The sequence below is a fragment of the Pygocentrus nattereri genome, chromosome 3 (assembly GCF_015220715.1).
Source record: "Pygocentrus nattereri isolate fPygNat1 chromosome 3, fPygNat1.pri, whole genome shotgun sequence".
Taxonomy (NCBI): domain Eukaryota; kingdom Metazoa; phylum Chordata; class Actinopteri; order Characiformes; family Serrasalmidae; genus Pygocentrus; species Pygocentrus nattereri.
In genome coordinates, this window is record NC_051213.1 from 19460893 (window position 1) to 19475531 (window position 14639).

The 14639-nt window shown below is 40.1% G+C and overlaps 1 protein-coding gene across 4 annotated transcripts; it reads left to right on the forward strand.

The window, feature by feature from the left end:
- Positions 1-948: 948 nt before the first annotated feature.
- cnot10 (CCR4-NOT transcription complex, subunit 10) lies at positions 949-14003 on the forward strand. Of its 4 annotated transcripts, none has more exons than XM_017700410.2 (19): positions 949-1138; positions 2381-2475; positions 2591-2752; positions 2861-3011; positions 3598-3737; positions 4490-4576; positions 4766-4849; positions 5001-5118; positions 5318-5467; positions 5600-5802; positions 5884-6005; positions 6373-6552; positions 7674-7754; positions 9270-9383; positions 11409-11539; positions 11700-11735; positions 11906-12033; positions 13256-13331; positions 13587-14003. In XM_017700410.2, the coding sequence occupies exons 1-19, from the start codon at positions 1120-1122 to the stop codon at positions 13751-13753; spliced, it is 2244 nt and encodes a 747-aa protein (XP_017555899.1). In that variant the 5' UTR covers positions 949-1119; the 3' UTR covers positions 13754-14003. The 4 variants fall into 4 exon arrangements, with proteins under 4 accessions (XP_017555899.1, XP_017555901.1, XP_017555900.1 ...); XM_017700412.2 differs by having other exon boundaries at positions 11909-12033; XM_017700411.2 differs by having other exon boundaries at positions 3601-3737; positions 13587-13753.
- Positions 14004-14639: the final 636 nt, after the last annotated feature.

Genomic DNA, 14639 nt, shown 5'->3' on the forward strand with positions numbered 1-14639 from the left:
TCATGGAATGATTTTCCAAGGCCAAGCAGATGCATCCAAGCCTTACATCACCAAGCGCAATGCAAAGTATCAAATGCAGTGGTGTAAAGTGCCGCCACTGGACTCTAGGGCAGTGGAGACATGTTCTCTGGAGTGACTGGCTACACGGCTGGTTTTTTAGCAGGGTTGTATCTAAACATAACAACGATAAAAACATAAGAACATTAAACATAGTAGCATCCACCTGTGATTATCAGACCTGTCAAATATACAGCACTGCTGTTGCAAATCACTGAAAAGGAAGATTTAAACATTTTCAAATATATAAAGAACATTTGACTTTTTTCAATTAGGCTGCTCATTTTCTAGACTCAGCACCAGGGCTCAGGATACAGGAGAGGGCAAAAACTTTACTCTTAGTGTATGTTTATGTAAAGAGATTTTATTCCAATCAAATTTTTGTTGCATTCTTATTGGTCCACTTATTATGAAACTATCACACACTGTAAATGGCAGCTTACTGTGCACAAATGACGTAGAAAAATACAAATAGAAAAATGGAGGTACTTTTTTGGACAGCGATACGTTGTGTTTTGGTTGCTGATATGCTGGTCCACCAGCATGTGTGTTGTCTTTTTCTCAGCAGGGACTGTAACACAAAACACTGAAAAGAAATTAGCTCAGAAAATACAAACAAATGCACGACCATATGCCTTCAGATTACAGGCGTTAAAAGCAGTGTGAGATAACGAAGACGCAAACCTATTTTTAGCACGTTTTAATCCTATATACTTCACTTTTACATCACCGCATCACTGATCCCCTCTAGTTTGTCCCTCTGGCTGAACCAAAACAGACTGACCTTTGGCCGTAAACTCAGCGCTGTCGACATCTAGTGGTCACTCAGAGCGTTTCTCTGCTTCTTCCCGCTGTTGTGTTTCTACTCCACACCGGCAGATGTCGGACAGTTACAGACTCTGCTCTGTTTGTCACAGTGACAACCTGAACGAAGCGAAAGGTAGTAACAGTGGTTACACATTAAAGAGACATCTACATATAAACGCAAACGTAGAGAATCCCTGAAAAGTATCCTAGCACTGGATTAAAGACGCATTCAAACCATTGCACCAGTTTCAAGAAATGGCTGAAAGCAACGCTGGTAAGCTGAGTTTTAGCTAATCACTAACCAGTGAATCTGTAACCATGTATCCCGCTAGTGTTTACCTGCCCCGGTTACACTCGATTACTGAGAGTCTGCCACTGCGGTGACTTTCGAAGTCTAGTTAGGTTAACTCGTTTTGGCTCGCGTGTTATCCGTTAACGTTACCAAGACAAACCAGTTGTAAACAATGCTGCAGTAGCAAGGTAAGCTAAGCTTAGCCAAGTCAACCTAGCTAAGCTAGGTTAGCAAGCCCAGCAGGTCACTGGTAAGCTGAAACAAAAATATATATGCAGGTCCTTCAGCAATAGACGAAAAGCAGAATGTAATGTTAGATGTCTTTATATAAGAGGGGTGATGTAGAGCAATGGCTCTAAAATGAAAGTAAAAGCTAATTCAACTTGGCAGATGTAGCTGGCTAGCTAACGTTAGCCTTATTCATTTTGTCATTCGTCTAGAGAAACGATTGCCGTTTAATTTTATTGGAAGTGGCGTGGCCTACTCTAAATGATTAAATAAATATGATTTATAGACTTATGTGGACATCACAAGCTGGTCGGTCGTAGTAGTAACGTTAACACTAGCTAGCTAACTAACGCTAGTTAGGTTAAGTTAGCTTGCTGGCTACTTCAGACGGCGCTAACGTTAACTGTATCAGCTGAGTCGGTAAATTATGCATTTGGTTTCCTTTAGTTCGTTTGAGAAGCTCACTAAGGGGAGCTACCGTTAGCTTGTCGGGAACGTAGGTCATAGATCTGATTTGTAAATCGTGTGTGGTAAGTCTTGGTAGCTAGCCGACCGGTTCTCAGCTAAAGGAGTAGTTCACCAAATTTACAAAAAAAAATCTTCCAAAAGAAGTCCGTCCGCCTACACACGTCTGGGGTCTAAGGTCTGCTTCTTTGGCTTTGCGCTGGATTTTCAGTTCAGCTGCTATAATAAAAGTCCGTGTCACCGAGTGTGGGTGACCTGGATGGACTTGCCTTACTTTTTAGTTACGCTAATGAAGGAAACCTAATATATCAGACACCTATTGGTTAATTAACTGTGTTTTTAGGATAAGGGGAAAATTGTGCATGCTCGATTATTTTTGGTGAACCATTCCTGTAAAGCGTTCAGGCTGCAGTCTGAGCTGATGCTTTCACATATAAAATATCTGCATCTTTTACATATTCGTACACTGCTCTTTGCATCAGGTCCAACGGGGCACTTAACTTCTCAGTACGTTTATTCCATATGTTTTAGACCAAGCCAATGATATGAAACATGACAGCGCAGATTCCCCTGGTGTCTCAGACCAAGAGAAGGAGATGGCAACGAATGCTTTTGAAGCATTTACGGTAGATACTTCTATACAACTCTTATGCATGACATTTAGTTTGTACTTGAAGTACCTGCTATTTAATATCACATATAACTGAAACTTCCTACCTCATTGCTTTTCTTTTCCTGTAGGCTGGCAACTATGATGAGTCCCTGAAACAACTGGAAAGTCTTCAAGAATTGAACAAGGAAGACTATAAAATTGCCATGAACAAAGCTGTTGCTGAGTTTTACAAAACTGGGCAGGCAACAACAGGCACTTTGAAGCAGATATTAATGACAATAAAAAATCAGGTGGGGGGAAAAATATATATATATTTCTTCATGACAGGCACCTCCATGGTGTAGATGTATACTAAATGTTTGACTTAAGTTGAACTTATTTCACTTTTTTTGCTGTAGGTCCATTCTGCGGTGGAGGACATTGATGGTTTAGATGATGTAGAAAACAGCATCCTCTATTACAACCAAGCCATCATTCACTACCATATGCGGCAGTACTCAGAAGCCATATCTATTGGAGAGAAGCTCTACCAGTTCCTGGAGCCTTTTGGTATGTTTCTGAAATTATAAAAAATATATTTTTAAAAAAGGGTTTTATGTAGATATATATGCGCAGAATCACTTATGTGCATAATCATGCACATTGTGTGGAAATTATTGGTGCACCATGATATCAGTCATGTTGGTATTGGCAGATGTTTAATAAAAATATCACCATCAGACAGATGTTTAGGTTTGATTGATAGTTCAAACCAATATTTAATGCTGTATGTACTGAACTCCAGAAGAGCAGAATGTTTCGGCGGTGCTGGCTTACTGAATTGCATTTTATTCATTTTATTGCACTCCTAACTCTATGCAAATAAGCTTTAGGTGTTTGTGTAATGCTAGTAAATGTAGATGTAGTATAACTGTGTGTTCTTGTTGGATTGTATCAGATATTGGCATCAGCACAAAACCCCATATTGGTGCATCCATAATGGAAATATTAAAAAAACCAACATTGTCAAAGATTGAGTTTTATATGTTGTGAAGTCATTGTACTATAGCTTGCTTAAAGTCTCAGTGCTGCTGTTCTGCCACCTCCTGGTGTAGTGCAGTAAGGTGGCATGGCTTGATGGGATTCTCTGTCCTAGAAGAGAAGTTTGCTCAGGCGGTGTGCTTCCTGCTGGTGGACCTTTACTTGCTCACCTTCCAGCCAGAGAAAGCACTGCATCTCCTTACCATGCTGGAGAAACTCTCAGTACAAGGCAGCAGCAAGAATGGAAAAGGAGACGTAAGAAAATATGCAGTTTCCATATAATGGTTTCTGATACTACTGTGTTTATTTTTCTCTTGCTTTTCCTCTCTGACCCGCCTAGTGAGTTAAAGGACTATTAGCAGATGCTCTACCTCCAAGTTTACTAAGGCACTATGAAGCATGGCACTTGCTGCAGTTTATTTGGATGCCATGGCATTGTCCTGTTTTGTAGCTTAAAAAAGGCATTCATTCACTTTATATGAGCAGAGTGTAAAAACAAACCAAGCTTTTATCGTCTCTCTCTCTCTCTCTCTCTTCTGGGAATTCTATAGCAGCGTTCTGCTATGCTGTGTGACGCTGTGCAGCACATTCAGTGTGTGACGACCTTAAGCTGTGTCTTTCGTGTTTTTATGTTTTTAAAATCAGTATGACTAAAGACAATTTAAAAATGTTACATTCACACTAATTTTGAGACTGTCTGTCCAGGTGCCATTTCAAAGTGCAGAGTGTAAATTCATCTGCAGGGATCCAGTAGTGGAGGCAGGGCATCTTATAGAGGATAAACACAGTGGCCTAAATGGAGAACAGGTTACTTAGACAGACATAAATTTAGAACTAAATAGCAGTAAAGTTTGATTTTACATGGTTTGTTCAGTGAGTTTGTTTTGACATATATTTGCAAGAAATTTTGTAAAATACAATACTATAACAAAATACTGTTTTAAATGCCACATTTGCAGTTGTAGATTGAAATGATTTCATTTAATTATGCTATTTTTCTGTAACAGGGTAACAACAGCACAGCCAAAGAATCTGCTGCTCAAAAAGCTGAGTTTGCTGCCATGATCGAGGCAGCCAAGTCTCGGATACACCATGTGAGTGCATGTAATTAGGATCGCATGACCTATTTGAGGATTTACTGAAGACCTAGTTGTATTTGTAGTGATGCCTGATGGTGTTGATATCAGCAGATGTAAATGTAAAAGTTATTTAAAATAAATGATCTGCATGAATTCCATGTAAATAACATACCAAATTATTTGTGTCCTTATTTGCTTGTACAGTATAAAGTGCGGGCCTACATTCAGATGAAGTCCCTGAAGGCCTGTAAAAGGGAGATCAAGTCTGTTATGAACACAGCTGGAAATGTGAGTAATTACTGCTTACATTCACATACAGCAGCACAGTACAACCACATAGTATGATAAAAAGGCATACAAGTTTAAGGTTTCGCATGAAGGACTTGCATATGTTACTACTGGGTGCTGACTAGACTGACTCTGTGTTTCACTCTCTCAGTCTGCGCCTTCCCTCTTCCTGAAGAGTAATTTTGAGTATCTGAGAGGAAACTACCGTAAAGCAGTGAAACTGCTTAACAGCTCCAATATTGCTGAGCATCCTGGACCTCTTAAAACAGGTACACAATGCACATACATTTTCAGCCACTGATTTAGCAGTGAAACTTCGAACAGCTTCTTCCTTCACACATTTAAGTTAACTTTTAAGTTCATTCTTACGTAAGTCTCATGTTGTAATAGCAAACTCAATGATGTTAAATGTATAATAATTCCATTATTTTTGACATTATTTCCTCATATATTTTCCTCTTGTTGCAGGTGAATGTGTGCGCTGCATGTTCTGGAATAATTTGGGTTGTATCCACTTTGCCATGGGGAAACACAACCTGGGAATCTTTTACTTTAAGAAAGCCCTTCAGGAAAATGACCACACATGTGCACAGCTAGGAGATGGCAAGAATGGCCAGGGTGAGTGGCCAAGGTTTAAATTACTCAGGGGATCTTTCTGTACAAAGGAGGTGCTCATTTGTAGTGAAACCACATGAATGTTTTTTTTTTTTTTAGTAGTAGACTGAATGCCATTTCACTGTTCTCCCACAGCTAAGAAGTTCACTGGTATACCTATGTGTGCTCTCCTGGCGAATAAGCGATATGAGCTGCTCTATAATTGTGGCATTCAGCTGCTGCACATTGGTCGACCGCTGGCAGCCTTTGAGTGTCTGATGGAGGCAGTGCAGGTGTACCACTCAAACCCGCGTCTCTGGCTACGTCTCGCTGAGTGCTGCATCGCTGCCAACAAAGGGGTAACAGAGAATCTACACCAATGATTCATTACAGCTTGAAACTTGACTTTTCACTAAACTTTTTTTTTTGCCTTTTATCAGAGTTCTGAGCAGGAAACCAAAGGCCTGCCTAGTAAAAAGGGGATAGTTCAGTCCATTGTAGGCCAAGGATATCATCGCAAGATTGTCTTAGCATCACAGTCTACACAGAACACAACCTACAGGTGTGTTGCTCTGCTGAACTTGACATTGCTATAGGCATGACATGCTTCCTCTTGTTTTATATAGTGGTTTGGATGTTGTCCAGTTGCTACTTTTACTCCCTTGGAAACTTGTGTAATGTGACTTTCCTTCCAAGAGGTGGCACTATATTCCATTTTTTAATTGCTCTGCCAACACGTATAGTTAAATGATGGAAGCTAGCAACAATGTCTTTTTTCAGATGCTTGATAGTGATTTAGAACATGCTCTCTCTTTGTGTGTGTGTGTGTGTGTGTGTGTGTGTGTGTGTGTGTGTGTGTGTGTGTGTGTGTGTGTGTGTGTGTGTGTGTGTGTGTGTGTGTGTGTGTGTGTGCGCGTGCGCGTGTGTAGTGAGGGTCAGTCGGCAGCGATCCCTGTAGCCAGTATGGAGTTTGCGGCGATCTGTTTGAGGAACGCCCTGCTCCTTCTGCCAGAGCACCAGCAACATGAGAGCAAACCAGACAACGGCTCAAAGAGCTCCAGCCAATCAGGCAGCACAGAGAGCGGCAGTGAGAACAGTGATGCCTGCAGGTGTGCACACTTACAGAATGTGTTAACATACCACCCACGCCCAGAGCTCTTCACATACTTCAACAGAACTGGCCACAGGCAAATGAACATTGCCTTCACAATAAATTATATTTTTTATTGTAGGCCTGTAAAAAATTATATAGGGCTGTAGACTTGCCCTTTTAGTTGCACGCACTGGAATTGTACAAACAATTAGCAGCACATAGAGGAATACGTTTGAAAATATGTGTAATTATTTAAAAATGTCAGAATTAAATTGCTAGTTTTTTGTGTCTATGTTATAGAGGCTGCCTCCTCAGATGAGCTTATGAGAAGCTAACCAGTATAACCAGGGGGGGGGCACGTTTGTCAGAGAAATGTATTTCCACTGTTTGTAAAGTAACCTGATGTCGGCCAAAGGAACTTTACACAGTCGTGGGCTGGAGGTTAGGGAGTCATGTATCCTCTGCCTTTCTCAGTCACGTCCTAAACAGTGTGTTAGTTGCAGCACACTCGCGTTGTGGCACTTGTACTTCACTACATCGAAGCACAACATACATACTATCAGGCAAATACAAGCAAGCTTGCTACATTTTACAGCACTGTTAAAACAGAAAATTTATATTTTTATATATATATATATATATATATATATATATATATATATATATATATATATATATATTTATTTATTTATTTATTTATTTATTTTTTCTGTGTTGTGATGAAACACTGAATAGTGATTTTTGTATTGGAATATTGTATTAGAGTACTCTAATGCCAATGTGCAGTCCTACTGTGCAATTAAGGCATAAAGTTTTATTTAAAGACAGTAATGTATAACATGTACCTTTATCATCTTTTATCTGTATTGTTTTTTTTACCCATGATAAAAAGGCTAGGTCATTTTTATATCAGCACACGCCTACCTTACACACTCACACCTCTGACTCTGCATGTCGGACCCCATTCATCAAGTTGGAAGGAAAGTAGTACTTGGAAGCAGAACAGCAACAAATCTATCAGTGACATGCTGTTCCGGTTAAGACAAAACATTCTCTTGAACTACTCTCCTCACTCACTTTTGAGCATACAGCATTGGGCTGGTCCAGTAACCTTTTCTCACTTGCTTTGCTTCACAGCGGAAAGGGCCAGGAGGGAGACAAGTTCATTCCTGCTGCCCCTTCATCACCTCTCAGAAAACAGGAAGTTGAGAACCTCAGGTAAAATCAAAGACATTCCTCAAAAAATATTCTGCTAAACCAACATGAAGGTAACTCCGATAATATCCTCAATTGTAAAGGTTTGTGTTTCTTTGGTGCGTTCAGAAAGTAGTCGTTATCTTTTAGATTTAATTATAAATTAGATTTTGTTTGCTAGTGATTACTCTTTATCAGTGTCCATTTCAAATACTAATTGTTACTAAAATCTGTTAGGAATGTATTGGAGTGTAAATATAATGTATGTACTGGGGACTTAGAATGTGCTTTGTAGAGCATCCATTGATGAAAATAGCCTTTAGCATATAAAGGGGCTTTTACCTCTAGAGCTGGCCCTTCTTCCCCTTTCACTTTACTCTCCTCTGTTGCCCTCCTACTCTGGTTTTTGTCTCTAGAACGAGTTTTCTGGGTTTTTTTTTTTTTTTGGTCTTTCTCACACCTCTCTCTTTTCTGTACTGACTCACCTCCCCTCCTGTTTGACTCGAGGCGTTTTTCATTCGTTTGCGTCTGTTGGCTATCTGGACCTGGTGGAAAGGAAAGGGCGGGTGGGTTTGAGGGGTGACCCTGGATTGACACTCTGATGCGGTGACACGTTTACGAGCATAGCCGCCACTTACTCAGGTTACACTTCCCGGAATCCTGCGAGCCTTTTGTGTCCCAGCCAGCCTCTGAGGGGCCTGTGCCTGTCCCCCCCTTCTTTCACCCTGTCTCCCTTTCTTTCTCCTTACCCCTTTAATGATGGACTTGTGGCAGAGCTGGAGTTAACAGGAAACAGAACAGGGTGGAGGGGTTATGGAGGAGTACAGTTATTAGTGATACTTCCACTCTGGTTCATTTAGGAGGCAGTTTATTAACACTATGCTCAGTACAAGTTGTAGATTGTGGAAATAGTAATGTACACAAGGAGTAAAAGACAAATAACATGCAAAAGTTTGCTGTTTGCTGTGTCCTCCAGGCTTTTTTGTTTTTGCTCAAGGAACAACATGTGCAAAAGATTTTGTTCACAAGGAAAATTTCTTGGAGGGAAAGTAAAGTAATGTCGCTCAGTGACGTCTCTTTTACAGTTTTCTATTTATTGTTCTGGTCACTGTGTCCGTCTGTTTAAACAGGCAGTTACTGCATTCTATTAGTAGAATTTGCATTCTATTAAACACTGGGACTTGACTGCACCTAAACCTTGAAGTATTTAAAGTTTCTGAGACAGTGTTGGGGATAACTTTGCTATGTGTGGTATCCATGACTGTGATTGAGTCACAGAGGCCAGACATTGCCCTCCACTCATTTGTAGACTGAAACACTGTATGTGGCACCACTGAAAGATTTTTCTAAATCTCCTAGAATGCATGATTCATCCTTTGAATAAATATGCTCTACCTGCCTCCTTTTTCATATGGTTTGTATTTTTCCCCTTTAGAGACTGAATTTGCATGTTATGAAGACAAGAGTTAAAATTTGCTGTTGTATTCAACACAGTGTGGTGAAGTGAATGTTGTGTCTGTCTACATAATTTGCACACAGGTGCTGTATTTTAGCCTGTAGTGCATATGTGGCTCTGGCCCTTGGGGACAACCTAATGGCACTTAACCATGCAGATAAGCTCCTACATCAACCCAAGCTGTCAGGGTCCCTCAAGTAAGTCTCTCAACTTTCAAGTCTCTTTTTAAAGCCCTTGCATTCCATTCTAGAGATCACTATTATACTTATTTATTTTGTTGCCATAATGAATGATATGAATGACATATGAATGACTGTATGGTTAAACCAGTCAGGCCACACTCTTTGGTCCTTCTCTCTATTTGTATCTTTAACTCTCTCTCCCTCTGCATATGTTTGTGTATGTATACATACAGCGGGTGAAATAAGTATTGAACACGTCACCAATTTTCTATGTAAATATATTTCTGGTGCTATTGACATGAAATTCTAACCAGATGTCTGTAACAACCCATCCAATCCAAACATGCAAAGAAATCAAACCATAGATGTCCATAAATTGTGTAATAATGAGAAATGACACAAGGAAAAAAGTGTTGAACACATTTACTGAAATTATATTGAAATAATACTTTGTACAAAAGCCTTTGTTGGTGATGACAGCTTCAAGACGCCTCCTGTATGGAGAAACTATTCACATACATTGCTCAGGTGTGATTTTGGCCCATTCTTCCGCACAAATACTCTTCAAATCCTCAAGGTTCCGTGGGCTCCTTCTATGAACTCTGAGCTTTAGTTCCTTGCATAGATTTTCAGTTGGATTCAGGTCAGGTGATTGGCTGGGCCATTCTAGCATTTATAGCTTTATTTTCTGTCTATGAAACCAATTGAGAGTCAAGATCATGTTGTTTATGGGGTGATATGCAGTGCCTTTTGACCTTCAAACATTTTGTGTATTATGGCATCCAAAGAGTTCAGTTTTGGTCTCACCTGACCAGACTATATTCTCCCAGTATTTCACAGGCTTGTCTAAATGTTGTTGAGCAAATTTGAACGTGCTTCAACATGCTTTTTCTTCAGCAATAGAGTCTTGCATGGAGTAGTGAGCATCAGTGAGTTCACAGGCCATTGCAGTTGATTGCATTACTTATTATTTTCTTTGAAACAATTGTACCTGCTGATTCCAGGTCTTTCTGTAGCTCTCCACAAGTGGTCCTTGGCTCTTGGACAACTTTTCTGATAATTCTTTTCACTCCTCTGAAATCTTGCAGGGAGCACCTGGTTATGTCCGGTTTATGGTGAAATGTTGTTCTTTCCACTTCTGGATTATGGCCCCAACAGTGCTCACTGGAACCTTCTGTGGTTTAGAAATTCTTCTGCAACCAATGCCATCAGTAATAAGGTTGCAAAGGTCTTGAGAGAGCTCACTGGTTTCACCCATCATGAGATGTTTATTGTGTGGAACCTTGGTAATGAGACACCTTTTAATAGGCCATCAGTTAAACCAGCTGATATTAATTTGCACTAAGTGGCAGGATTGCTTTCTAATTACTGATAGATTTCAGCTGGTGTCAGGACTTTCCATGGCTTTTTTCACCTCTCTTTCTTCATGTGTTCAATACTTTTTTTCTCCTGTGTCATTTCTCATTAATACACAATTTATGGACACCTATGGTTTGATTTCTTTGCATGTGTGGATTGTGTGGACAGTTTCTTACCAACATCTGGTGAGAATTTCATGTCACTAGCACCTGTAGAAGTATATTTGCTTAGAAAACTGGTGACGTGTTCAATACCTGTTTCACTTTTATTTTGTGTGTGTGTGTGTGATTCTATAAAGCTTTCACTGAAATTGTTAAATCAGTTGATTTTAGTCTGATTACATTATCTTTGAATACCCTTGCATTCCATGCATTCCATTCTAGAGATCACTATTATCCTTTTTTTTTTTTGATGCCATATTGATTGATGGATGGATGACATGAATGACTGTGTGGTTAAACCAGTCAGGCCACACTCTGATCCTTCTCTCTTTATAAATATGTATGTATGTAACAGCTAGTATTTCAGTTTCCTCAATGTTTCAGAAAATCCCTGGCATAAAACACCTGTCTTTATAATATAATTATATTATTACATAAGTGGCCTTCTCAGATTTTTAGCTGATTTGTTCCAGGGTCAGTTCGTCTGGTGGTCAATAACATGCTTAATGCCTGTCCTCAGGTTCCTGGGTCATCTGTATGCTGCTGAAGCTCTAATCTCTCTGGACCGAATTTCTGATGCTATCGCTCACCTCAACCCAGAGAATGTTACTGATGTATCACTAGGAGTTTCACCCAGTGAGCAAGACCAAGGTAAACACTCACATAGACACACGTGCATACACAGTCTTTGAACTGAAAGAGCACCACTGATGTTTCAGTTAGTGTCAAAGAGCTGTAAGTGTGCATACAAAACAAAATTGAACTGTTTCTTTTTTGTCTGGTTTTCACACATCTCTGTCTGAATCTGCAGGTTCAGATAAAGGGGATCTAGAGCCAGTTGAGACCTGTGAGTGTTCACAGCTATCATTATCTTTTTCTGCTTCTGATAGCACTAGCCTGCATAGTTTTTGCACAGTAATAAAATATTTAAGACATTTGTACACAATCACAGTTGTGTTTGTGTTATTAGTATGTAATGTGTAGTGGTCTGAAACTCTTGTGTGTTTGTTTGTATAGCAGGGAAGCAAACTCCTCTGTGTTACCCCAGTACTGTCAGCTCTGCAAGGGCCATGATGCTTTTCAATTTGGGCAGTGCTTACTGTCTGCGGAGTGAATATGAGAAAGCACGCAAGTGCCTTCATCAGGTGAATAAAGACACACATACATTTAAACATTTGGCCATGATAACTATCTAAATCAAACATTTGTTCTGATTCTGATTTAGTGATATATTAGAATTATTAGAGTATATTTACAAAGGCTCATGTGGCTCTTCATGGTTAACACCAAATTATGAGAAAATATTTGTTAGTATTTTGTAATAATTCAGGAAGAGAATCTGGAGAGGTGGAGGTTTGCACTGGAGAGGAGAGGAATGAAGGTCAGTAGAGACAAGACGGAATATGTGTGTGAATGAGAGGGAGGCAGGTGGAAAGGTGAAGATGCAAAGAGTAGAGGTCGTAAAGGTGGATGACTTCAAATATCTTGGGTCAACCATCCAGAGCAATGGACAGTGTAGAAAAGAGGTGAGGAAGAGGGTGCAGGCAGGATGGAGTGGGTGGAGACTGGTGTCAGGGCTGATGTGTGACAGAAGGATAGCAGCAAGAGTGAAAGGGAAGGTTTACAAGACAGTAGTGCGTCCTGCTATGATGTATGGTTTGGAGACTGTGGCTCTGTCTAAAAGACAGGAGGCTGAGCTGGAGGTGGCGGAGATGAAGATGCTGAGATTTTTGTTGGGAGTGACAAGGATGGACAAGATTAGAAATGAGCAGATCAGAGGGACAGTGAAGGTGGAGCAGTTTGGAGATAAAGCCAGAGAGGCCAGGTTGAAATGGTTTGGACATGTGTTGAGGAGGAATAGTGGATATATTGGTCAAAGAATGTTGGAGATGGAGCTGCCAGGCAGAAGGAGAAGAGGTAGACCTCAGAAGGTTTATGGATGTAGTGAAGGTGGACATAGAGATGGTTGGTGTAAAAGTAGAGGAGGCAGTGGATAGGGCAAGATGGAGGCAGATGATCCGCTGTGGCAAACCCTAAGGGGAGCAGCCGAAAGAAGAAGAAGATTTTGTAATAATTCAAAGCAACATTTAAACTACGGTGTTCTGCAGATAATGAAATACGCTGGACATATTTTAAGAAAATTATATGATAGTTCAGTCCATTAATGTTGAATGACAGTGACGACACTTCATCAGTAACATGCCAATGGTAAACATGTACCTTAAGGTAGTAACTCAAACCATGTTTCTTTGGTGGACTGAAAAGCTGAAATGTTTTAAACCATGTCATTTATGTTATATAGCTGACTCCTTAAGATGACTGTAGGCTTGGTGTAACTGTGGTTGTTTCCCTTTTCTCTCCTTATAGGCAGCTTCCATGGTCAATCCAAAGGAGATTCCCCCAGAGGCTATTCTGTTGGGTGTCTACCTAGAGCTGCAAAATGGTATTTTCAAGGCCCATATCTTGAGTTATATTAAAATGAGTAACTGTAGTACTACAGTAGCAATATAAGAACAGAATGTCCACATTGCACTTTGTGTTTGCTTACTTGGAGCTAACAGTGCATACATTTATTGTTAGCTTTATAAAGTGACTGTTTTACAGAGCACATCTCCTGCATCCATCCATCATCTCTAACAGATAATCAGTATCTGCAGGTTTAGTAAGTGGGTGTGATTGATCTGCTTGGCTCTTGCAGGTAACACACAGCTGGCTCTCCAGATCATCAAACGGAACCAGTTACTTCCATCAGTCAAGCCCTCGTCCTCTCCAGACCTGCGCAAGAAGCCTCCGCCTTTCCAGCCAGGCCAGCCCGTTCAGCCCATAAAGATGCCCTCTTCCTTCACACAAGTGCAGCGCAAATGATGTACACACTCCCTCCCGAGTGTCATACACCTTTTTAACACTCTTACTATTTATGAGCCTGGAGCAGTTTGGTGAAACAGGCCAGATAAAGGGATTGATAGGGAGGGCTGATGGAAGGAAAATGGAGGTTGGGAAGAATTCATCTCTAACCACTGGAGAGGAGTTGGTTTTTGAGAACTTGTCATCTATTAAAACTATATTGACATCTTCTGGAGGCTATGAAATCCTAAATAAATTTTATTTACACTAATTTGTGGTCTAAGGTTTTTAACAAAGTGTTTTCTGTTTGTGTTCCGCAGTTTTTCTTCTTTGCCTTGGTAGAGCTCAGGTGAATGTTTTACCACCACTTCACGTTTTAAAATAATAATAGTTTGTTTTATGCAGCAGTTAGTTCCGATGTAGCTGTATCATTCCGATGAGCAGCGGTTGCTAAGCGACTGCTGCAGTTACTTTAGCACATGCGAAAACAGAAACTGGACACACTAGATAACTTTATATAAGATAATATTTCTGTTGTTAGTCAGCCTCTGAAGAAGAAAGTGACAGCAAGACAACCTCAAATTCCAAACATTTCTGACATTTGACCCTAAGCAAGCTTATCGCTCAACAGATGAGCAGCTAAACAAACTGGAATAGGTTAAGCCAGAAATGAACAATACAGACTGCTAAACAAGATGAGCTGTAAAATACTTAAAACTTTTACAGACTCGCTGTAACGAAACAAGATTCAGTCTAAAAAAGAATTAAATACAGACTGGACCTGGCATTGTGACAGTTTTAGCTGTGTGTCTATCTGTAACACAAAGGAACTGCTAGTATTAAAGCTTCCTTCTAAATCCTTCTTGGGCTGTACTGAATACATCGACTTAATATGACGATAGTTTAA

Excerpts from the sequence above, each read along its gene's own strand:
- cnot10 (XM_017700410.2), top strand. Across the intron at positions 7,755-9,269 it reads CAGGAAGTTGAGAACCTCAG|GTGCTGTATTTTAGCCTGTA; the intron begins GTAAAATCAAAG and ends ATTTGCACACAG. Across the intron at positions 11,540-11,699 it reads ACCCAGTGAGCAAGACCAAG|GTTCAGATAAAGGGGATCTA; the intron begins GTAAACACTCAC and ends CTGAATCTGCAG.